Below are 25,481 nucleotides of genomic sequence, written 5' to 3'. Positions count from 1 at the left end.
ACAATACTGGATCTTTTTTCCTTTTAACAAATCTGGTTTTTATTTAGGGAGGGGAGGAAAAAAGTAAAGGGTCTGAAGTTTCCCAACAAATTATTTCAAGCCTTTGAGAAGACAGTTTTAGGCTTTTTAAATAGTGTCTTTGTTTGAAATTCCCCCTTACCCCCACCCACTTGCTCTCTGACCATTAAAATGTGGGTTTTCTTCCAAACTTGATTGCTCAATTAAAACCCTTCTTTTGTAATACCCCAATGCTCTAAATGGGAAAAGGACTGCTGTAGGCCACCTTGTGAAACCTTTTAAAGGTTCCTGGACTCTTTTGATCTTTAAAAAAAAAAAAAAAAAGGCAAAAGAACACATAAACTACCTGGTATTTTCCATATCACTCTGCTGCTCTCTAACATGCAAACTTGGAAGAAGAATGGAGAATGGGGGGTGGGGTGGGTGGGGGTGGGAAACGCCTTGCTCTCCTTTCTGCATTTGTGAGATGGAGCTATTACCTCCCCCTTCTTCCATCGCAGAGCAAGGAATCCAATCGAGATAGCACCTGTGAGACTGCTCTGAGTCCTCTGAACAGACACTCTATCTGGCAATAATGTACCCTCACTGTAAACCTGGAGAGACTTCCCTCTGAGACTTCTGACAGCCTCATTTCTGGTCTGGAGTCAAGAGAATCAAGATAATTATTCCTTCAATACCAAAGACGGGGTTACCTTTTAGTCAGACTCTCATGATTCCTGCTCTGGGACAGGACTCCATTCTTTTAGCCGTTATCTATTCATCTCAAAGAGAGGATTGCGCTTCCCAAGAGCTGTTCATCAAGGGATATTACTCTGTTAGAAAACTCTTTGAATAAACGACATTATTTTATGGGTCCCAGTCTCCATGAGGAGAACTCAAGACACAATGAAATGGTGACTTCCACAAGCTGAGGATTTAATATTGATGTCCCAATTCCCACCGCCTGGTGTGAGACATTAACGTACCACATTCAGGGTGCCCCCTGCCCACACCTCATAACTTTGGCCTTTAGTATAGTGGCAAATGAAACATTAGACCTCGATGATTCCTAGTTTATTGCACGCAAAGCAAACTGGCGAGCGTCAATACCCTGGAACTGGGAGTCTGGAGTCACTTCAACTGGAGAAAATCACACGGCATTTGTCAGTCTGGGGGGAAGTTTTCTGCTGGGAGCAATCTGAAAGGGAACAGTTAGGTGTCTGTGTTTCTTAGTAAGATGATTTAAAAAACAAGAAGTCCTTAAGTCTCAGGAAATGCTTGACATTGGTTTGCTGGGCGAGTGCCAAGTGTTCTGGGGGAATATATACTTTATCAAACAAACCCATTCCGAAGGGTCACATAAGTCAAGTGGATACTTGTGAATATGAGCAAGATAGTGGTTTTCCCACGGTTTTTCCCCCACTCCCATGCTGATTATAAGAATCTTCAGTCTCCTGGGGAACATGAAGTTAAAGCAAATTAAGCCAATAGGACAGTCCATTGAGAAGGCGCTGTTCTCAGGATGGTTGCAGGAGCTCCTGGTTCCCGACCAGCACTCCCAACCACTCACCCCACTTGTTGCCTTAATGAAACTATCACCCTGGTCCTGTCCTGATCCAAATAGGACCTGATGTGGACCAGGGTACTGTCCTATTACCTATAAATCTATTTTGGAAGTTGTGAGCAGGCAAATCGTGGGCCACATGAGGCCTGCACATGTGTTTTGTTAGGCCCACAAGGTTGAAAAACAAAAACAAAAAAATTCAAATGGGTTGCCAACACTTAGAGACCAGGAGATTCCACATAAAAGTCCAGATTTCCGGCTTCACTTTAAGAATTCTGAAGATCTGGCAGCTCTGGATTCAAGTTACCCCGTGACAATGGGCTGGAGCTAAGCTGCACTGCCCGTTTCAGATGGAGTGTGCACACGCTGAGGGCTGTGCACACTCTGAGGGCCGTGTCCCCGCTGGGCTGCTTCACTTGCTTGCAACGTGGGCAGATCCAGAGGTGTGTATATTTATGACTCCAGTTTTACTATTTATTTGTTCATGTCTCTAGCTCCTTCCACTCACAAAGAGAGACCACCTTGCAGCATCTTCAAAGAGGCAGCATGAGGCAGCGGGAGTCTTAGACTGGTGGTTAGTGAGGAGGTAGACACCACCATTACCAGAAGTAATGGGTCAGCTGCAGGGAGGCAGATGGAGACTCCACCCAAGGAAAGGCTTTTCAACATTCATCCAGTTCTCCTCCTGCTCCTACCATTACCTATCCATTTCTACATTACCTATCTATATTATCTTCAGTGACAAAGTCCTGTGAACTCCAAAATCCTTGTTTATCAAGCAAGGGATCATTAAGGACACATGGATCTCTAAAATTCCTGATTTCTTATGTACTAAGGGGTGGCTCAGCATAGGGGGAAAATGTATATGGACTTTTGAGTCAAATATTAGATCAGAATTTGAGAAACATCCCTTTATTTTTAATAGATTTTATTGTAGAAAATAAAGACAGTATTCAGACTGCATCTGTCAAGTGCACATCCAGATGCTCTGTAGGAGTGTCACATCCTGATATGCTGGGGTGAGGGGCCCCACATCTCAGTGGGTATGTGACCATGTTGTCCCTGAAGGTGGTAGATATTTCTACTGTCAACCATTCAAGAAGGGGTGAATACTTAGAGAGGAGGAGAGAAGGAGGGCGGGTGGGTCTTGGGCATGAAAAGAAGATACTGTCTGGGCTGCAGCTTTTCTCTCGAGTTTGGGGGTGGCCCAGGAAATGGGCTTTTGCCTCACTGAGATAAGCCAAGGGCTAAGCAGAGGGCAGATGGGTTTTTATGTAATTCTGTGTTTATTCTTTTGTTACTCTTTAATCTTCAGTAAAGTCATACTTAAACGTTAAAAAAATAGAAAGAAAGATACAGTTGACCCTTGAACAACATGGGTTTGAACTGTGTCATCCACTTACACGTGGATTTTTTTTTTCAGTGGTAAGCACTTGGCTGCAGAACCGCACATGCAGAAGGCCAATGATAACTTCTATATGGATTTTCAAGTTCGAGGAGGATGGGTGCTCCTAACCCCACTGCTGCTCAAGGGTCAACTGTACATACACGTATGAGTTGATCAACTGTCTCAAAAAGAGAAACCTGTAAAAATACCTGCTACAAATGATAAGGCTGGACAGGAAAAGGCAAGTAGTAAGCACATTCATTCTTTTCTGAGGAAAAGTGGTTTTTAGAACTTCCCCGGTAAGCAGCTCACCTTGAGGTCCAGCGGAAGCTTGTTGGAGGTGAACACGCTCAGCTTGATCTGGGGAATACTGATTTTGAGATTCTCAAAGTAGTATCGGATTGGCGTCCCGCATTGCTCAGCTGTCTTTTCATGGAGGTTTTCATCGTATTTTTCCACCTCTGGCACAAAAGTAGAAATGTTGTTTTTTGTTTTTTTTTTAAATAAGTCTCCTTAAAAGTCTCATGATTCAAATACTTCAGGCACATTGAAAAGAAATTCATAGGAAGGTGAAAACATTTATCACTCTAAATTTAGCTTTTCAGAGTTCAGTAATACATTCAGCATCCTGATATCACTTCTATATAAAAGCAGATCTGGTTCACGTTGTTTATCATAAAAGTATAATAGCTTAAACTACTGATTTGCAACTCTGCATCACCTGGCAGATATAATATTTGGAAAAAATAATCCAGGTGGGAAAGTCAAAGGTCATGGGGCAACGCACTTTCTAGAAACCCTGTCCTTATCATCATTATTATTATTACTATAAATGACCCAGATTATTTGAATTTATTTCAGAAAATGATATCAAAATAAGTACTTGGAGCGTAGTTTCATTCAGTCATAATGAACATGACCAATTAAATGATGAATCTGAGCAAAACATAATGTCTTAAAAAGAAACAGGCTGCAGGCTATAAAGAACCGACATCAGGACAAGTGATGCTCTCTCTCCCAAACAGTGGACATTATTTATTTATTTTTTGTCACACTGTGAAGCCTGTGGGATCTTACTGCCCCGACCAGGGATCGAACCTGGGCTCTTGGTAGTGAGAGTGTAGAGTCTTAACTACTGGACTTTCAGGGAATTCCCAGCGGACATCACTTAAACAGCACATGGAAGCAGATTACTCACTTGTTATCTCATGAAGTAAAAGGGACAAACATGAGCTAACACACAGCAGTGTGCTCTTCAGCTTGATGCTGGTCCCCACATCTGGGTGGGCACCTCATTTGCACTTGGATTTATGCGCCTTAGAAATAAAACCAAAGGGACTATACATAGCTACACATCAAACAAATTTATACTGGAAGCTGTTATAGTTCTATTTATAGAAAGAGGGGAATAGGTTTTAAAAAAAAAGGTAGCACAACAAAGACAGGCTTATCTATATTCAGGGAACAGGAATAGTTATAGAAAGTGGAAGAGATTCCTCAGTGAAAGGCAGCAAGGATTTTACAAAAGTCTAAATCCACTAGACAATGCATGGGGAGAAATTTATTTAGAGCAACTTACAAGAAGAGCATGTCCAATCAAATTTAAAGTAAAACTTCCCAGGAAGGTACCCAAAGAGAACAGATACCTGGCAGTACGCTCAAGTGGCTTTCTGAATACAAACACACACTGGTGTTTCCACCCAAAGTGGAGAACGCAGCATTAGACAGACAGGATCTTGCTCTTGACCCCAAATACACTTAAAGCTTAAATTCTAAGTCTGGGATAAAAAGAGCAAAAACATTTTTCCTGCACTGTGTGCATGCATGTTCCTATTTCACAGACCCCCAGGAATATTTCTCCCCTTAGCCAACATTGAAAGTCTCAACCTTATCACTTCTTTAGGCTTAATGTTTAGTCTTCGAAAGACTAAGCATTACTGACTTCTTTCTAAGCTGTATAAACAGTCTTGAAAGGCCATGATGAGGATCTAAAACAAAGAGACAACAGCTAAATAATTTCTGGAGCTTCACAGGAAAATATAGGTTTTTCAATGCTTATCTTACTCCCCTCTCCAAAAATAGTAAAATAACAGGAAACCTCTGTAATTACATTAAGGCATAAGGGTATAGATGTGAAAAATATAAAGTTAAGGGGTTGAGGCTGGCCAATTTTCTTCCTCAGCTAAACCAAAGGAACTACTGAAGGGATTTCTGATTCTTGGCCCTGAGTCTATTTAATAAACAAAGGTTAGGAAATAAAGTGGTCTGCTAAATGAATAATATCATTTCTGCCATCCTAAAGCAGATGTGTCAAAAAAAAAAACAAAACAAGAAACAAAGATGAACAAAAGACTGCTTCCCAAAGGCTTGCCCTGGGTATGCCTGGGTTCCAGAAGGCCCTTCACTACCTGTCAATGGGCAACACTGAAAAAGAGAACTGGACCACAAGCATTAGCTTCCCCACTCAGACCACAAATTGGGAAGGGAGCTTGCCAGGCATAGAGGCTACCTATTTTCACAAGCAGACTAAAAAACACCACCCTAGGGCCAATTCCCAGATACAAACCTGGAACACTGGACATTACCTGATTCGGCTTGATCATAGCCAAAGAAACTCAGCAGCTTGAGAAGCAGTTTCTCCTCAATTTGCACCGTGAATCTCTGAGCCGTGACCATCAGGTGCTAGAGAGAAAGAAATTCTGATTTACAGTGCGAACGTCAGAGGAACTTTCATCTGCAACCTAAGAAGGCCCCAATGGTACAGCATGGTCTCTTGCTGTGATTTCATAATCATATTGCCAATTTTCTTCTGCCTCATGTCTCTCCGTTGTTATAACGAACCCAAAATTCCAGAAGATGTTTAATAGACGATTCTCCATCCTGTTGCTCAGCACCAGGGCATCTGTGTCACTTAAGACCGGATGACGTTTTCAGATGCACCATGCTACTGAGTTCACGTGGATGGCATCTAGTTCAAGGAGTAGCACTGAACTTGTGAATGTGAGGGCCACATGCAGGCATGGCCCCCACTGGCCCTGGTAACAAAGGACCAGAAATATGAGGAGCAACCTCACAGCTCCCTTTTTTCCAGACAAGCTAGCATTGTAACACCAGCTTGTACATGAAGACTTCTCCAGGAAAGAAAGTGTATCACTTTTTGAATGATCTACTTTTACTACGATCTGCTTTTAGTAAACACCATGGCAGCTCAAGGTGTCTGTCCCAAGTCAGGCCCCTCCTACCCCTTGTCCAGTACTCTGAGATTATTTTTTTTTAATTTATTTTGTTGAAGTATAGCTGTTTTACAATGCTGTGTGTTAATATATAGATTATAATATTAATAATATATCTAGACCATGCCTGGTCACAATCAGTCTAGAAGATGCTATACTTTCCTGCAGAGACTTCATGGTGAAAAATACACACTCTGATGGATTCAGTCCTATCACCTGAGATTCAAGCACAACCGAGAATATAAAGTTTAAAGAGAAACTTCTATCAATCCAGCTACACAACGTGTTGAGTTGCTTGTGCCTTTACTCCCCTGGACTATTTCCATCTGCGGCCTGAACTGCTTCTCTGAGCCTGGGCTGTGAGAGGACAAAGCAAGTCCATCAGCCTACCTTGTAGATGTTGGTCAGCGCGCTCTTACTGGGGAACTTCACTGCGTTCACCTGCACAGCTGGGCCTGTCTCAATGACCTCATTCTCGTTGCTCAAAGGGGTTACGTAGAGCATGAAGGGCTGAGTGGTGCCAATGAGCTGGTTGTCCACCTGGGACATGAAAAAGCAGTGAAAAAACAGACAAGTTTCTCAGTTTTCATTTTTACCTTTGACTGGGTCTCAAAATATGCAGGTCACTCAGAAAGTACCTTTGGAAAAACATATCTCCACTAAACACAGCAACAATAATAGTAGTAGTAACAGTAACAGGAGATATACTTTATTTGGTGAGTACTATGTGCCAAGGGTGCTTCCCTGGTGGCTCAGTGGTAAAGAATCTGCTGGCCAATGCAAAAGATGCAGGTTTGACCCCCCAGTTTGGAAAGATCTCCTGGAGAAGGAAATGGCAACGCATTCCACTATTCTTGCCTGGGAAATCCCCTGGACAGAGGAGCCTAGTGGGCTACAGTCCATGGAGTCAAAAAAGAGTCAGACATGACTGAGCAAGTAAACAACATCACGTGCCAAGCACTGAGCTAGTCCCCACACAAGGATCATCTCAGCAAGTCCCACGACTGCCAGGCTGTCCGAGTTATTAAAGCTGCATCCTCACCACAACCTCCTGGGGACCATCTCTTTCCTCACATCACAGATGAAGAAGCTGAGAAGAGACACCCCTGTCGCAGGCTGTATACCTAGTCAGTGACAGAACAAGAACTGGACTCCAATTCTCTCTGTCCCCAAAGTGGACACTCTCAGCCAACAGGTTACTGATGCTTCTCTTGTTCCAAATTCCCTGAATAAGAAGAACTCAAACCGGTCAGTCCTAAAAGAAATCAACTCTGAATATTCACTGGAAGGACTGATGCTGAAGCTGAAACGCCAATACATTGGCCACCTGATGCGAAGAGCTGACCCACTGGAAAAGACCCTGATGCTGGCAAAGATTGAGGGCAAGAGGAGAAGGGGACGACAGAGGATGAGATAGTTAGACAGCATCACCAACTCAATGGACATGAGTTTGAGCAAACTCTGGGAGATGGTGAAGGACAGGGAAGTCTGGTGTGCTACAGTCCATGGAATCACAAAGAGTTGGACACAACTGAGCAACTGAACAACAACAACAAAAGAACTCAAACCAAAAATCAGTAACAAATGGCTGCCAAACAGGCACAGCTGCCCGTCCTCAAGTCAACTCCCTTCTAGGGATGGAGCGATGACAGTGGCGGAACCAGGGACTGATTTCTTCATCCCCCATCAGCACCATCACGGAGAACACTCTCCCTACACTCAGGCAAGTTCATGAATGTCCGGAGGCTCATAGCAGGAAGTGAGCATCTTCACTTTCTGTTTCACCCTACAGGCCCACACTGGGAAGAGGAAAGAGGAGAGAGCATGTGTCGGGTGTCCCCTCAGCGTTCTTCCTACACGCCACCTAAGCACACCCCTCAGTACAGTCCTAAAGGTTAAGTGTTCTTCCTCCGCATGTTACAAACAGGAAAACAAAAGCTTAGAGAAGTTACATTACTTGCTCACATTCACCAAGTAGTAAGTGGGAGAGTGGGGATTCAGACACAGGTGTTTCAAGCATCAAACCCTGACCTTTGCACTGTATCACCAGGGCTTCCTCAGAATCATGTCCAATCGCTGCGGGCAGTCCTTCTGCTGGCTCTCATGGTACAGCGGGAAGGGCGAGGGACCTAGAGCACTTCTTTCTACTTCCGTTCTTGTTTCCTCCCACATGCTCTCACACAGCAGCCGGAGTGATCCATCAAAAACACACACCACGTCCCTCCTTTCTGAATCCTGCAGGGGCTTCCCTTTCTCAGAGGACTGGACAGCCTCCTCGGCACTGCCGCCAGGGCCCTGGGGACTCAGCTCCACCACGCGTGGCTCTCCTCCAGGCTCTCCACCATCCTGCACACAAGCCTCCCCGCTGTTTCTCAAAGATGGGTGAGTCCCCCCCACTCAGAATTTTCCAGAACGCTTTTCCCCCGAGGACACTTTTTCTCTGTTATCTCACTCTCCTCCTGTAAGCTCAGCTTGGCTCCCACGTACTCAGGAAGAGCCTTCAAGGCCACTTTACCTAACGCAGCACCATCCCCCTTTATTCTCTCACAGAAAGTGTCCCAGGCTGGAATGATTCATTAGCTTGCTCGCTTCCCTACTGGCTGACTTCTTCCCTAGGTTCTTAGCTCAGAGAGCAGAAACTTCACCTTTTGGGTCACGGTGATATCTGCAGAGCCCAGTGCCATGCCTGATTCACAGGCAATATAGGTGACAATCCACCAGTCACATCCAATAGATGAAATGACAGTAAAGTTCCACCTTACTCTGACCTCTTTTCTATTCTCTCCCCAAACACATTTGGCACAAGTGTACTAACTGCGAATTTCTGATCCTTGTTTTACTCTTCCAATCAGATTAGAAGATGTTCTCTAAGGGTGGGACTGGGCTGCCCAGGTGGTGTTACTGGTAAAGAATTTCCCTGACAGTGCAGAAGACACAGGAGACTCAGGTTCAATCCCTGGGTTGGGAAGATTCCCTGGAGTAGGAAATGGCAACCCACTCCAGCATTCTTGTCTGGAAAATTCATTGAACAGAGGAGCCTGGTGGGCTCCATGGGCCCACCGTGGGCCACTAAGTGTTGGACATGACTGATGCAACTGAGCATGCACACATGAAAGAGGACTGTATTTTCTGTTTTTAAAAATTCTTTCTCACAGTAATCATAGCAAATGCTCAAATTTGTTTATTTTTTATGATTTACAGCACACATTAAATCAAGAGACACTACAGGAAGAAATATGTTTAATTATAGTTATGAAGTTAATGAACATCAAATGACTCCTTGGATCTTCTCTGTAATACCAAAAAAGAAAGACAAAGACATAGAGGGACGAGATACCAACTTTCTATCCTCAAATAAATGGGATGTCATTAGCCTGAACCCTTTGCTATCTGTGATATACGATAAAAGAAAAAATTCTTCTGAAAAGGGTTTTGGCATGAATGGAAGTGTCACTACTTTCTGCCTTAATGATAATTCTTTAACATTCTTTGTAGTGTGGATCTGCTGGAAATGAGTTCTTTTAGTTTTTCAATGTCTAAAACACCTTTAATTCACCCTGGTTTCTGAAAGATGTATTTGCTGGGCACAGACTTCTAGGTTGGCAGTTTGTTGGTTTTTTTTTCCTTTCAATACTGTAAGAACGTTGCTGACTATCTTCTCACTTATATTGTTCACAATGAGAAACTGGCTGTCATTCTCACCTTCGTTCCCTGGAAGGAACATGCTTTTTTAATCTGGATGTTTTATCACTGGTTTTGAATAACTGATTATGATGTACCTTGGTATAGCTTCCATTATGTGTGTGTGTGGCAAGGTGGGTGGTGTGAACGCGGCTTTGTGTTTGAGCTGCTTCTGTGCATTTATAATTTTCACTAAGTTTGAAAATTTTATGGTCAAAATTTCTTCCAATATTTTTTTCTGTCTTCTCCCCTCTCTCTCTTCTGGGGATTCCAATTATCTATATAGTATTGATATTAGGTTGCTTGAAGTTTTATCATAGGTCACTGATGCTGGTCTCTTTGTGGGTTTCTGGTTTTTTTTTCCTTGGATTATTTTTCTCTGGGTATTTCAATTTCGACAGTTTCTCTTGTTATAAGTTCACTCATCATTTTTTTTCTTCACTGTGTCATCTGCTTCTGATCAAATCCAGTGTTTTTTCCATTTCAACTTCTAGAAGTTTGATTTGAGATTTTGACTATCTTCCAGGTCTCCACTTAACCTTTTGAACATGTGGAATAGAACACAGTTATAGTAAGTTTTAATGTCCGTCTCTGAATACCCTAACGCCTGTGTTAGCTCTGGGTTGGTTTGGACATGTGGAATAGAACACAGTTATAGTAAGTTTTAATGTCCTTCTCTGAATACCCTAACGCCTGTGTTAGCTCTGGGTTGGTTTGGACATGTGGAATAGAACACAGTTATAGTAAGTTTTAATGTCCTTCTCTGAATACCCTAACGCCTGTGTTAGCTTTGGGTTGGTTTGGAATGATCACTGTTCTCATTATGTATTGTGTTTCCTTGCCCCTTGGCACACCTGATGATGTGTGACAGGATGTCAGACACTGTGGTTTTCGTTCTGCTGGGTGTTGGAGGTTTCCATATTCCACTGAATCTGGAGCTTCATTCAGGGATACAGTTAATTAACTTGGAAACAACTTGATCCTTTCAGAGCCTCCTTTTATACAACTGATTTTTTTAGGTAGGTCTGGAGCAGTGCTCAGCTTAGGCCTCAGCATGTACCATGGAGGCCCAAGACTTTCTGGAAGGCTGTTCCCAGTGTTCCATAATTATTAGTTTTCCCACTGCAACTGGGGGTGAGCTGCGGGCACTGTCCCTGTGAGCTTTTCAGAAAGTAGTCTCCTCATGTACACCTCTGATCTGTTGTGTCCTCTGCTGAATACCTGCAGGGCCCTCTGCAAATCTCCGGAGATTTCCTTCTGTGCAGCATGCCCCTCCCAGGTCTGCTATCCTATGAACTCTGGCTGCCTTGGTCCTAGGACCCTCAATTCTGTTCAGCTCATCTACTCTACGGGCTCTGGCTCAGTCTCTCCACCTGGTGCAGGGCCTGGAAACTTTTTCAAGGCAGCAAGCTGGAGTGATGGAGAAGGAAATGGTAACCTACTCCAATATTCTTGCCTGGGAAATCCTATGGACAGAGGAGCCAGCGGGGATAGAGTCCACAGGGTCGCAGAGTCAGACACGAATTAGCAACTGAACAACAACAACCAAGCTGGAATGACTGCAGGGCTCACCTCTTTTGTTTCCCACCTTTCAGGGATCACGGTCCTTTGTTGCCTGACATCTAGTGTCTTGAATCTGTTGTCTCTTTATTTTATCTGGATTTGGGGGGGTGTTTTAGGTAGGACAGTAAATCAGATCCCTGTACTCCATCTTGGTCAGAAGCGCAAATTCACTTCCCTAGCTTTTCTCTTTTCTCCCTGTGGTGAACTTCAGTTCTTCTAAATGATGGTTAGATGATTTTCATTGTTTTCTCTGTTTGCAAGATGGGGAACCAGGAGTCACCTTCCTCTGTGCCACCTTGACTAAATTCTCCAAGTTACTGATAGACTAGCTACTATATTCAGAATTCTGCTGTCTGGAAAAATCAGTAAAGACAAATGTAGGTAAAAACGATTATTTTCATAGAACAATTTTTTGAAAGCCACAAGAAATTTGTACCAGAGCACTAAAGTTCCTAGAACATTAAACACTGATCTGGTCAGCTGTTCAGCAGGAAGATAAAAAAAAAATCAACAAGTTCTGAACCTCCCCCACTCACCTGCACATCCTGTATGCTGAGTTCAAGCATGTGACTGGTAGCCAGCTGTGTGTAGTGTACGTTGATTCCCGTAAGACTTGCAAAGACCAGTTCTTCTGGGACTTTATTAATTAAAGACAACCCAATTCCACCTTCTAACTTCACAAGCACCTGAAAGAAAACCAAAATATGGCACATTGGCAATTTAAATCAGAGCTTAAGGTAGCCAGGAGAGTACAAGGAAACACATGGCTTTAAGTCCCTCTATTCTACCTCTGAGCCGATGAACGCCACCTAGAGAAGAGTTGTAATTCTCACCTAGATGGCTCAAATTTCATTATCTCACTAGAAGCCTTCCTCTCCAGGCATACTCCTCACCCCAACCAGAACTGAGCAGTGATATGATAAAACCTCTGCTGGAGCACTGATGACATTCTGCATTTTATTATAGGAAAATAATTGAGAATCTTTCTCCCTATTTGGGAGGCAAGCTCTCCTTAAGTCATTCACTGAACATCCATAACATCAAATCTAGTGCTGTACATATAGGCATTTATGTTTTTTCAGAAGATTACTGAATAAATGAGGAATAAGTGTGCTTTATCACACTCATCTCATGTTTCTTTCCAAACTTGTCACTTTCTTTCCAATGCCCAAACAGGGGCAGAGGAAGGAAGATGTCAGAGTCAGCTGGAGCCAAAAAAAAAAGATAAGATCTAGTTTGCTTATTCTCAATCTTCGGTCCTGTTTAAATTCTTTATTTTTCATCTTATTCTAGCAATGTTTGTTACATCCTGATTTGACCTAAGCTATTATTTAACTAACATATTCACACAGTCATGTTGTGATAACATTAAGTACTGTGAAGCAACAAGGATACTTAGAAGTCATAGAGGGCAGAAAGAAAAAAACAAAAAATGAAGGTCTCAACTGAGAAAATCACAGAGCAAAATTCCAAACAAATTTATAATGAAGATGTGACCTTGCAAGAGTTCAAACGTACTTCCAATTCCTGCTCTGTGTCTGGATTCTTTAATTTCTGCAGCTCTCGTTCAGTAACAGGAAGTTCATCCACTTCATATGATGAACGGTCACTTTTCCGTTGGGAGAAATCTGTTATCTGAGGTCAAATAAAACACTGTACTTATTAAGAGGGCTCACACTTTCATTGCGAAACACACTCCACACCAATTGTATGAGTCAAAAGTCACTATGCACTCAATAATCCTATGGAAGTTAATGGTTTCCAAAGCACTGCTAAGGTAAGATTTATGTAATAATGAAGCAAACTGGGTTTTGAGTCTGTATGACTAACATCAAGCTGTGGAACTTGAGAGTTTCATACAGTGTGGGGTAGGCATCTGTAGGTGATCCAGAATTATAGCTCAAGTCAAAATATGCAAAGCTCAGGATCACAGCATTCGTTTTTTGCCTTAAGAGAAGGGTGCTTTTTAAAGAAGTGTTGTGGATTAGGGTGTACTGTCTCAGAGGGTTCACTGTTACATATCATCAACATCTTTTCTTTTTCCTTAACTCGAATTCATCAAGCCCTGGTAAATTCCTGTCTCCAGCACAGACCTCTCCCTGAGCTACAGACCCATACTTGTACTGACTTCTGGATATTTTCATGTAGATATCATATACTTAATAAGTTCAAAACTTAACTCCTCATTTTCCCTCAAAAGTCTGCTCTACATATATCTCTTTGTGATGCAGATTATCATCCTCTTAAATGCCCAAATTGAAATTTTGAAGGCCACTCTCAACTCCTTCCTCTCTCTCATCCCCACAGTCAATCTAACCAACTCTACTCCTTAATAAGCTTTCATTTCTAATCGTTTCTCTCCAGTCTTCTCATGTCCATCTCTTGCTGTGTATTCTGGTTTGAATCACCACAATCTCTCATCCAGGTCTTTCCTAACTGGCTTTTTCTCCATTTTCAATTTCATTCCACTCCAACTCTCCACACTGCAGCCAAAGTGAGCAAGTCAAAATAAATTTCTGATCATGTCATCCTCTAACTCTTTGTTGCCATAGAAGAGGCATGTGTCAGGCTTTTTTAATGTTCTAGCCCCTTCTACTGTCTCCTGCCTCTTTCTTAGCACATTCTATGTGCCAGTCAGATCACTCTTTCTTATCTCCAGGCCTTCACTTATCAACCTCTCAAATACATATAATGTACTTACTTTGTTTATTGTTTATGGTTTACCTTCTCCACTACAATGTAAGCTCCAACAGAGCAGGGAACTTTGTTCATTAGTCTAGGTTCAGTATGTAAAACTGTGCCTGGCTCTAACAGGTGCTCAGTAAATAACTGGTGAGTTAACACGCTCATTTTTAGGGCACAGCGCCCCTGCCTTTCCTTCTTCTTCTTTTTTTTGGCCACACCACAGGGCATGTGGGATCTTAGTTCCCCTGAAAGGGATCAAACCCTCGTCCTTGCATTGGAAGCACCCAGTCTTAACCACTGGACAGCTAGGGAGTCCCCTGTCTTTCCTTCTTGATTTGGCTAATTCCTTCCAGTTAACCTTTAGATCTCACCTTAAGTATTACTTAGCTTAGAAAGCCCTTTCCCAAATATGGGCATACAAATCCTTTCTAGATACTACTCATAACACCTTCCACTCCTACTTTCAAAACATAACATTTTAAATTGTCTAATTACAGACCTCATAGTTCTTGTTGTTACTGTTATTAATATATCAATTATTTAAATATATAATAAACATATATAATGATGAATAATAATATGCACTATTCTTGATAGTATCTTCTTTAATTCTCATACTTTGTTTTTACTCATCCTTTTTTTAAATGACATATATAGTTGATTTACAATGTTGTCTTAATTTCATGTGTATAGCAATGTAACTCAGTTATACATATATATTTATCTTTATTTTTCAGATTCTTTTTCCTTGTGCTGTGTGTCACTCAGTCATGTCTGACTGTTTGCGAACCAATGGACTGCAGCCTGCCAGACTCCTCTGTCCATGGGATTCTCCAGGCAAGAATATTGGAGTGGGTTGCCATGCCCTTCTTCAGGGGATCTTCCCAACCCAGGGATCAATCTGAGGTCCCCCACATTTCCTTATAAGTTACAATAAATTAATTCTTATACTTTTTAAAATACCATCTTGTATCTTACTTATACTTTAATTCTTATAACAACTTTGTGAGGCAGGTCTTATCCCCATTTTATAAATAAAGACACAATATCCTCATGTTCAGCATAGATATTTCAATAAATATTTGTTGAATGACTCAAGGAGAACACTGAGTTTCATGTCAGTTCTTACAATAAAGTATCACCTGGAGCGCTCTAGTTGGTCCATCTGGAACAACTCTGATGGACAACATTCCAGAACCAGGCCTCATTTTTTGGTTAATAAATTGTTGTTCAGGTGGAACTGGCCCCAGAAGCTCCATGGACGTGTCCGGACCAAGAACAACTTCAGCTCCATCAAACAAGCCCGAGAGCCCTCCTTTGGCCTAAAGGACAGAGGAAAGATGTATGAGAAAAGGCAAAGGCACTAACTTTGACAATTTAACATGTCATTTGAAACAAGTCACCAAATTTAAACTCACTACTGAAGGGTGAAGGCCAATATATAGCAAAACCTGTCCTGTTTTTTCAGCCTTAGAGTTGATAAAAAACAGTAGGATTACTCGGGCAAGATGGCAACTTACACTGCATGAATGTAGGGAATTCTGAGTAAGAGAATTCCAGATACAGTATATTAGTTTAGTGACAACTTCCAATCATTAAAATAAGCGTAAAAAATAAAAAAGTACCAAAAGTCCTGTTTCTTTGAGTGCTCTCCCTAGGGCTGGCTTAAAAATCTGAAACATTCTGAAAATTTAAAAATTATCACCATTACTCAGCTTTCCAATAAAAAGCAAATTCTGAATTGAAAACCTCCCCCAACATGCATATGGCTAGATCATCAAATATCAAAAATGGTGCCTCTTCTAAAACGAAACAGGAAATTGTGAATGTCACTGATAGCCAGTTATTTGGGCCTTTGGAGAAAAGTACCTTCTTGCTACATGCCCCAAGTAAAAACGGAAAGTCTATAGGATGATGCCTTTGGGAGAGTGCACACAGGGCTAGAGAAAATGATAGCAAAAGCGTCTAGATTCCCTCGTTAGTTTTTAAACAGTGAGTAATGAGAAGGAAAATTTGAGCTGGGTTTATAGGACCGATTTCAACATCGAGAAACCTTTTATGACTGTTTCAGGTTTAGAAGAACATGCATACACAACCTTATCAAGGGTAGTGTCAGAAAATGTTTTAATGCCTTCAATTACTTTATTCAGAATAATAAGATTGAAATAAGCTTATTTCCTTAACCAAAACACATTCTGCTTTCTTGAATACTGTTGTTATAGGGTCACTCACAACCAGAGAAATGATGAAATAGATTCAAGAAACAACAAACACCAGAAAGGGATTTGCAGGGTGGGGGGATGCTCTAAAAGAATTGGAATTACAAGGGCTTTAGAAACAAGCCAGAAGTAAAGTTGGGGTCAGACAGAGAACCCAACAATTATAACAAGCCCTCTTTTGCCTCTAGAAGTCTGAATTGTATTGCTAATTGAAAATCACAAATCCATTCCAGATGTGTGTTTCATATAAGCAGCTTGTCTTTGATGAAAAAAGCTCAGGGCAATAGAGATAAAGAAAATAAATCTCACCAAACAGCAGTCAGAGGCTCCTTACAGTTTCGCTTGCTGCCCTGGAGAACAAGCTCCCATTATGGAAGGACAGCCAGGTTTCCCCCAGGTCAAACACACTAAGACCTCTCTAGCCTGGGCCTGATGCTCTAGCGTTTGCCTTTTGGGTAAAACCAAGGCAGAACTGCATACACAGTCACACGTATTGTTCTGCTCTATGCCCAAACCTCTCATACATCTTCCCAGCTACCCATCTCAGAGCCATGGTACCATTCTTGGCCTGAAGCCAGAAGGAGAGAAAATCCAAATTCCTAGTAGTTTTCCAAACACACATTTGCTTATAAAGTACCCGGGAGTTTTGCATGCTGTAAACTGGCTGAGTTGAAGGCAGGGGAGATTTGACCAGTAATCTTAATTTTGACATCTGCTACAATTAAATGTTTATTTGGGCACCACTAAGAATGCACAAGCAAACAGAATCTAGAGCTTGCAGAGCACTTGATAATTATTCACCATCTCATAGAACACTTTATAAAAGGCAATTTTAACTTCACAGGTCTAAAACAATCCATCTAACTTAGGTGAGCTTTTAGCTGACATTTTTCTCTCTCTCTTTTTAAAACTTCATAGGTAATTTATCTCATCAAAGGAAAGAAAAAAATCCAGATAAGCCCGGGGCGGGGGGGGCATGAAATCACTCAGAGGCAACCATCCCCAAAACATTTCTTATACGTCACCTTCAACAACATTTTCTGGGTAAATATGCACAGATGCACTAAGCTTCATGGTTTTCCTGACTAAAATGAAATAATACATATTTTCTCTGTAATTTCTTTTCTCCCCATTCAACAACATCTCATGTATATCCTAAATGAGACTCTGTTTCAAAAAAATAAGGCTCAACCACTGCTTGCTGCAACTGAGGATGTCAAAACCTACTGACCTGGACCACCAGCCCATGTAACCCGCAGGTCAGCTTCCCTTCTCGGAAACTCCAAGTCTGGGTTGTGCTCCGCCTACGGTCAGGCTTCCTAAGCATTAGCGGCTCGTATCTGGAAGAAAGGAAAAAGCAACGAGTCCTGTGAGTCAAACACTTCAGGTCAGAAGAGAATATCAAGATGATGGTTTTACTCTTCCTGCTTCTAATATCTTCTGCCCTGGAAATCTAACAGTTCGCTTGAATCCTATGGCAATTAGGCTATCTCTCGATGAGGAAAGAAGAATAAATTAAAATGGAAAGCAGTGAGGTCAACAAATACGAATACTTCAGTTCAGTTCAGTTCAGTCGCTCAGTCGTGTCCGACTCTCCGCGACCCCATGAACTGCAGCACGCCAGGCCTCCCTGTCCATCACCAACTCCCGGAGTCTACTCAAACCCATGTTCATCGAGTCGGTGATGCCATCCAACCATCTCATCCTCTGTCGTCCCCTTCTCCTCCTGCCCCCAATCCTACCCAGCATTAGGGTCTTTTCCAGTGAGTCAACCCTTCGGATGAGGTGGCCAAAGTATACGAATACTTAGGGATTCATAATTTAATAAATGCAATATGGGTTTTCTTGCTTTCTCACAATGACAAGTTATCATGTAGTCTCATGCAGTATGCTGCTGCTGCTGCTGCTGCTAAGTCGCTTCAGTCGTGTCCAACTCTGTGTGACCCCATAGACGGCACCCCACCAAGCTCCACCGTCCCTGGGATTCTCCTGGCAAGAACACTGGAGTGGGTTGCCATTTCCTTCTCCAATGCATGAAAATGAAAAGTGAAAGGGTTTTTAAAATATTTTCAAAAATCTTTTCTGTTTTATTTCCAAATACTTTTATTTTATATTGAGTTTTAACTTGTAAGTCCTATAAAGTCATTTTGGAAGTAACAAGGTATTAGCTGAAAACATACACTTACTACATGGGCAAACTGAGGTATAGGCGAATAACTTATTCATAGTTAAAGAGCTGATTTGAATTCAAGGAGTTAAGTCATAAAAACACATTTGATTATTTTCTTAATAATTTATTTCTGCTTTCAAAAGATTTAACAAAATTCTTAGATTAAAAACCAAACTTTTCCCTTCTAGGAAGCACTGGTCATGAAATGCCTCCCAAAGTATGGTTGAATTTATGACCATGAGGGGACCCTGTCAACTACAAATTGGCGCTTGCCAAGGGCATTTGGGGCCTCCGTTATGGCGCAGCAGTGAAGAATCCATCTGCAATGCAAGAGATGTGGGTTCAATCCCTGGGTGAGGAATATCCCCTGGAGAAGGGCATGGCAACACACTCCAATATTCTTTCGGGGAAAATCCCATGGACAGAGGAGCCTGGCAGGCTACAGTCAATGGGATTGCAGAGTCGGACAAGACTGAAGTGACTGAGCACATTCACTTCTAGGGAGCAATGGCAGATAGACATTTGGCTGAAAACAAATTCACTTTTCATAACATATCCTTCTTATTGTTTGATTTTTTTTTTTAATGTCTCCACGGGCATTTCCATAATAACTTTTAAAAACAAAAAATCCAATACTCATATTTGGAAATAAAATTCTGTTGTGGAAGAAAAAGCAAATTCTTACTTCACTTCTAAACTATAGCTTTTTGGTATACATTTCCTCTGAGTCTGAATTTGAAAGCGGTGAACCTGAATCAGAAGCTGCCTAGAAAGTTACCTGTTGTCAGTGACTGCAGCAAGACCAGCTATATCCAAGATGGCAGAGCCCTCGGCGGAGCGGGCGGCCGAGGGCTCACTGGGGTTGTGAGGCACAGAAGAGCCCTCGTGGGCCAGCATGCCTGTTCCAGTCATCCTCCACAGCTGAGAGCGCTTCCCTGGTTCCTGTTAGGCAGAGACAGAAAGAGCCATCATGTGCAGACACGAGCAAACTAGTGAGTTGAGGTTCAATCTAATTCCCTCCAGTAGCTGTTAACTGCTCTTCCTGATAGTAACCCTCCATGTCCTTACGTGGAAGAGAGATCCAATTACATAAAGCATATACGATATTCTCAATACTTGGTCTTTGGTGATGCTCGTAACTGGCAGACAAGAATTTACCAGGGCTCTCCCCCATCCCATGTTTATCATGGACGCATACTACATTGAGGGCTTCTCTGGTAGATCAGATGGTATAGAATCCGCCCACAATGCGTGAGACCTGGGTTCAATCCCGGGGTTGGGAAGATCCCCTGGAGGAGGGCAAGGCAACCCATTTCAGTATTCTTGCCTGGAGAATCCCCACGGACAATGGAGCCTGGTGGGCTACAGTCCATGGGGTCACCGAGTCAGACAAGACTGAGCTACTAAGCGACACCTACTACACATTGATAGTTTCCAATTCTCAAGTCAACTGTGTTCCGTATTAAGCTGATTATATTCAGAAATTATACTAAATTGTTGCTACTAATTCTAAATGTATTTTCTCCTTAGCAATATTTTACAAACAGCACTTGGACTTCCAGGCCAATCCATGAGAAGCAATAATAATAGTAATAACATCTACTGAATATTTACTATGTGTCAGCCACTGATTGATCACTGTGATTTATACACAGTAATTCATTTAAACCTCAAAACAATCCAGTGGAGTATATACTATTATTACTCTGACTTAGAAATGAAGAAGCTAAGTCTCAGTGAGATAAAGAAACTCCAGCTTGGTCACATAACTAGAAGGTGGTGGAGTGAAGGTTTGAATTCCCACAGGGTGAGTGGAGGGATGACACACTTAACCACTCTGCCACACTACCTTTCTAACAATCCGTATAATTCCATTTCAGTAACACCAAACCATTGAGAAGACTCTTTCTATGGGAATGAATACTCCAGCTAGACCTGTCAGGATCATATTCTGAGTTCCACAAACGCATCCACACGCTGCCTCACATTGGAAAAACAGCTTTTCTGTTACATTCTCCAAAGTAAACGCTGAGAAAGTAATATGAATGCTGGAGTCGAATGCCAGGATTTGAAACCCAGCTGCCTTATTACTAGCTAAGTGACCTTAGCTCAGTTACTAAATTTTTCAGAGCCTGTCTTTCCTGATTTTTCAAACAGGGAAATTAAGCAACCTCTGAGGGTTCTTGTGATAAGTGTACATGCCTGGCACAGGGTAATGTATCAATAAATGTTGGCAATGTTATCATGATTACATCTCTTTACACAGCACGCTATGTATAGGATCTTAGTTGATCCTTCTCAGAAACCTGGGAGATCAATGGGAAAATGAGGCTCAGGAAGGAATGTGAGAAAGCAGATATCACCTTTATGTGGCAAGGCCAGAACTCAAATCCAGAAGATGTGACACGCTTTCTACTGTGTGCTACTGCCTCCTGCAACTGTGAACACAGATCGAACTCAGCTGCATGTCTCCACCCGCAATCCCCACATGCTTACTTCTCTGTTCACAGTAAGGGAACACATCTATCCAGAGCACCAAAACCACGTGGAACATCTCAGTTTTCCTGGAGGTGTTCCAGATTGGGAGTCAAAGCCCAAATGCCCAGGTGAAGTCAAGTTTTCATATATGGATTCTGCTATTGCCTGCCCATATGTACAGGCTCATCATCGTTGGAAACTACCCAAACCTTTATTTAAAAATCTGAGATGCACCATTCTCCTTCCAGTTCCCTTCCCCTGCCCCCTTCCCATACAATTTAGCCCTAAAAACCTTTAGGTGAGACAGAAGAAAGCAGAAGGCTGGTGGACACGTGACGGTGGGTGGGTGTATTGTGGTGGCCTGACCCTGAGTGGGATGTGAAAACGCATGTGGGTGATAATCCATGTCACCCATGGATTATAATGGGGCTGGAGAGGAGAGCCTAGGATGGGTTGTGAGGTGAGGAGGGTACTCCTGCGAAGGGTAGGGGCTGGTAGGGGAGTTACCCAGAATGTGGAGAGCAGAGCCCATGCCAGGTAACAAGGTGCATCCACACAGGGGAGAGGCAGGGGCACAACTGTGGTGAAAGAGCATGGGTTACATTCAGGGCAACTAATCAAATTAAGTACATTCTTAGTACTGGACAAAGGAGTCACAGATATGAAAAAGGAAAAAATTACAATGAGCTTTGTGATGCTGGACTGGAATTAGAACTATCAGTGTGAACGGCTGGTTTTTAATATACAGAGAAAGAGAAATTTAATATATAAATACACCCGTAAGATATATGTATGCATATGGACATATGTATACACTAAGATATATATGTGCCTGTTTGTGCATATACATGCCACGTATACATACAATCCCGAGGTCTGTCCCTTGAGAGGGCCTGGGATCAGTGGCACAACAGCAACAAGGGCACCAGTGGATGTATCTTAAGTTTCTAAATTCCATTCTCTGATAAAAGGAATCAGGGTTCCTTAGTTCAGTTCAGTTCAGTTCAGTCGCTCAGTCGTGTCTGACCCTTTGCGACCCCATGAATTGCAGCACGCCAGGCCTCTCTGTTCATCACCAACTCCCAGAGTCTACCCAAACCCATGTCCATTGAGTCAGTGATGCCATCCAACCATCTCATCCTCTGTCGTCCCCTTCTCTTCCCACCCCCAATCCTTCCCAGCATCAGGGTCTTTTCCAATGAGTCAACTCTTCGCATGAGGTGGCCGAAGTATTGGAGTTTCAGCTTCAACATCAGACCTTCCAATGAACACCCAGGATTGATCTCTTTTAGGGTGGATTGATTGGATCTCCTTGCAGTCCAAGGGACTCTCAAGAGTCTTCTCCAACACCACAGTTCAAAAGCATCAATTCTGCGGCGCTCAGCTTTCTTCACCATCCAACTCTCACATCCATACGTGACCACTGGAAAAACCATAGCCTTGACTAGATGGACTTTTGTTGGCAAAGTAATGTCTCTGCTTTTAAATATGCTATCTAGGTTGGCCATAACCTTCCTTCCAAGGAGTAAGCGTCTTTTAATTTCATGGCTGCAGTCACCATCAGCAGTGATTCTGGAGCCCCCAAAAATAAAGTCTGACACTGTTTCCACATCTATTTCCCATGAAGTGATGGGACTGGATGGCATGATCTTAGTTTTCTGAACGTTGAGCTTTAAGCCAACTTTTTCACTCTCCTCCTTCACCTTCATCAAGACGCTCTTTAGTTCTTCTTCACTCTCTGCCATAAGGGTGGTGTCATCCGCATATCTGAGGTTATTGATATTTCTCCCAGCAATCTTGATTCCAGCTTATGTTTCTTCCAGCCCAGCTTATGATGTACTCTGCATATAAGTTAAATAAGCAGGGTGACAATATACAGCCTTGATGTACTCCTTTTCCTATGTGGAACCAGTCTATTGTTCCATGTCCAGTTCTAACTGTTGCTTCCTGACCTGCATACAGGTTTCTCAAGAGACAGGTCAGATGGTCTGGTATTCCCATCTCTTTCAGAATTTTCCACAGTTTATTGTGATCCACACAGTCAAAGGCTTTGGCATAGTCAATAGAGCAGAAATAGATGTTCTTCTGGAACTCTCTTGCTTTTTCGATGATCCAGCAGATGTTGGCAATTTGATCTCTGGTTCCTCTGCCTTTTCTAAAACCAGCTTGAACATCTGGAAGTTCACGGTTCACATATTGCTGAAGGCTGGCTTGGAGAATTTTGAGCATTACTTTACTAGCATGTGAGATGAGTGCAATTGTGCGGTAGTTTGAGCATTCTTTGGCATTGCCTTTCTTTGGGATTGGAACGAAAACTGACCTTTTCCAGTCCTGTGGCCACTGCTGAGTTTTCCAAATTTGCTGGCATATCGAGTGCAGCACTTTCACAGCATCACCTTTGAGGATTTGAAATAGCTCAACTGGAATTCCATCACCTCCACTAGCTTTGTTCGTAGTGATGCTTTCTGAGGCCCACTTGACTTCACATTCCAGGATGTCTGGCTCTAGGTGAGTGATCACACCATCGTGATTATCTGGGTCGTGAAGATCTTTTTTGTACAGTTCTTCTGTGTATTCTTGCCACCTCTTAGAAGTGGCAAATTCCAAGAATGCTGCAGTGCAAGGATAAAATGAGCCCAAAATAACTGGCTGTGTCACAAAGTATGAAAGCACCCAAGGAACGAGGGGGCACTATGTCAAAGGACACAGAAGGTTAAAGGCACTCCCACTGGCCAAACAGGAGAACTGAGGGTAAAAATAAATCCTGACACTAGCAGAAAACACACTGAATAAGACAGGAAGCCATGGTGACATACATAATGCTGGATCCCGAACTGTGCCCTGCAAACCCCTTGCAAACACTGTATGCTGAAGACCTAACCCTCAGTTGTGATGAAAATGGGGCTTCTGGGTAATAATTAAGTTTAGATGAGGTCATGAGGGTGGGAGTCTCCTGTCAAGATCAGTGCCCTTAGACACCAAAGGGCTTGCTTTCTCCTCTCCCCTCGCCCCTGCCTGGCGCTTCTCTGCCATTTGAGGATACAGTGAGAAGGCAGCAGTCTACAAACCAGGAAGAGAGCCCTCTACAGGAACCGAACTGGCCAGCACCCTGATCTCAGACCTCCCAACCTCCAGAAGAACTGTGAGAAATAAATTCCCATCGTTTATAGTGTTCTGTTTGGAAGATCAAGCTAATACACAAGCATGCATGCATGCATACATACATAGGAAACCTGATGAGGAAAAGTTTATTTACAGAGTCTCAAAGTACCTCTCAAAGGTATTTATATTTACTGAATACAAGGGAAAAGAAAAACTTCCTTCACGGTTGAGAAGACTGGCAGACACCACCTTAACCAAGTGCTGACATTAAAATCACCAGCAACAGGACTTCACTTCTACAGAATTTCTGCCAAGTTTCCTGCAAATTTGAGATACTTTCAAAATAAAAAGTAAAAAAACCAAAAACCTAAGACATCAACCTCCTACTCCTGGCACCTATTCAAAGAACTGTCTAGTCTTAGATGTCAACATAACTCACTTATCACCTGCCCTCTCATTTACCAGTTTTCATTTTCATCAAGTGAAATAACAAACGTGAAAGTGTATAAATTTCAATTTTTATTTAAAATACTTTTGCTATTTAATTAAAAAATTTTGTTTTTGTTTACTTAACAGTCACATAGGCCTTGGAAATCACCAGTATATTCATGATTCATGTTTTCTGATCACATCTGTGATCATATCCCACTTGAAAAATCACCTTTCTCCTGAGTTGACTTTCTTTCACTCTAACATCCTCATCAACGTGAACGCTTCTTTGAAGGTCATCTGAATCACTTCCAAGGACTCTTTCATTTTTTTCCCCCCAATTCCTTCATTTCTGTCAGACTTTTATTTTTAAATTATTGCCTTTCAAATTTTCCTTTTTCAAAATTTTCAATAGAAGTCAAGAAAATTGTTTACTTTCAATTACTACACTTCATGGTCTCTCTTGGTTGTTGCTGTTCAGTCGCTAAGTCGTGTCTGACTCTTTGCAATGCCATGGACTACAACATGCCAGGCTTCCCTGTCCTTCACTATCTTCCAGAGTTTGCACAAATTTATGTCCATTGAGTCAGTGATGCGATCTAACCATCTCATCCTCTGTCGCCCTTTTCTCCTTTTGCCTTCAATCTTTCCCAGCATCAGGGTCTTTTCAAATGAATCAGTTCTTTGCATCCAGTGGCCAAAGTATTAGAGCTTCAGCTTTAGCATCAGTCCTTCCAATGAATATTCAGGGTTGATTTTCTTTAGGATTGACTGGTTTGATCTCCTTGCAGTTCAAGGGACTCTCAAGAGTCTTCTCTAGCACCACAATTTGAAAGCATCAATTCTTCAGCACTCAGCCTTCTTTATGGTCTGACACTCACATCCACACATGACTACCGGAAAAACCATAGTTTTGACTATATGGACCTTTGTCAGCAAAGTGATGTCTATGCTTTTTAATGCTCTGTCTAGG

General features: G+C 42.2%; 1 protein-coding gene across 1 annotated transcript in view; it reads right to left on the bottom strand.

Moving 5' to 3' along the window:
• VPS13D (vacuolar protein sorting 13 homolog D) overlaps nucleotides 1-25,481 on the bottom strand; it is a 272,477-nt gene that overhangs the window by 109,674 nt on the left and 137,322 nt on the right. Inside the window, exons 56-63 of the mRNA XM_081491462.1 lie at nucleotides 19,278-19,441; nucleotides 17,561-17,669; nucleotides 15,253-15,432; nucleotides 12,944-13,060; nucleotides 11,962-12,111; nucleotides 6,572-6,721; nucleotides 5,534-5,630; nucleotides 3,261-3,409 (exon numbers count right to left, since the gene is read on the bottom strand). Coding sequence (XP_081347588.1) covers nucleotides 3,261-3,409; nucleotides 5,534-5,630; nucleotides 6,572-6,721; nucleotides 11,962-12,111; nucleotides 12,944-13,060; nucleotides 15,253-15,432; nucleotides 17,561-17,669; nucleotides 19,278-19,441 — 1,116 coding nt within the window. The remainder of the gene's footprint in view (nucleotides 1-3,260; nucleotides 3,410-5,533; nucleotides 5,631-6,571; nucleotides 6,722-11,961; nucleotides 12,112-12,943; nucleotides 13,061-15,252; nucleotides 15,433-17,560; nucleotides 17,670-19,277; nucleotides 19,442-25,481) is intronic.

Source organism: Giraffa tippelskirchi, chromosome 5, assembly GCF_054371585.1.
Source record: "Giraffa tippelskirchi isolate mGirTip1 chromosome 5, T2T-mGirTip1v1.2.pri, whole genome shotgun sequence".
Taxonomy (NCBI): Eukaryota; Metazoa; Chordata; class Mammalia; order Artiodactyla; family Giraffidae; genus Giraffa; species Giraffa tippelskirchi.
The sequence above is the reverse complement of the archived record's forward strand: the minus strand, read 5'-3'. Positions and strand labels throughout refer to the sequence as shown.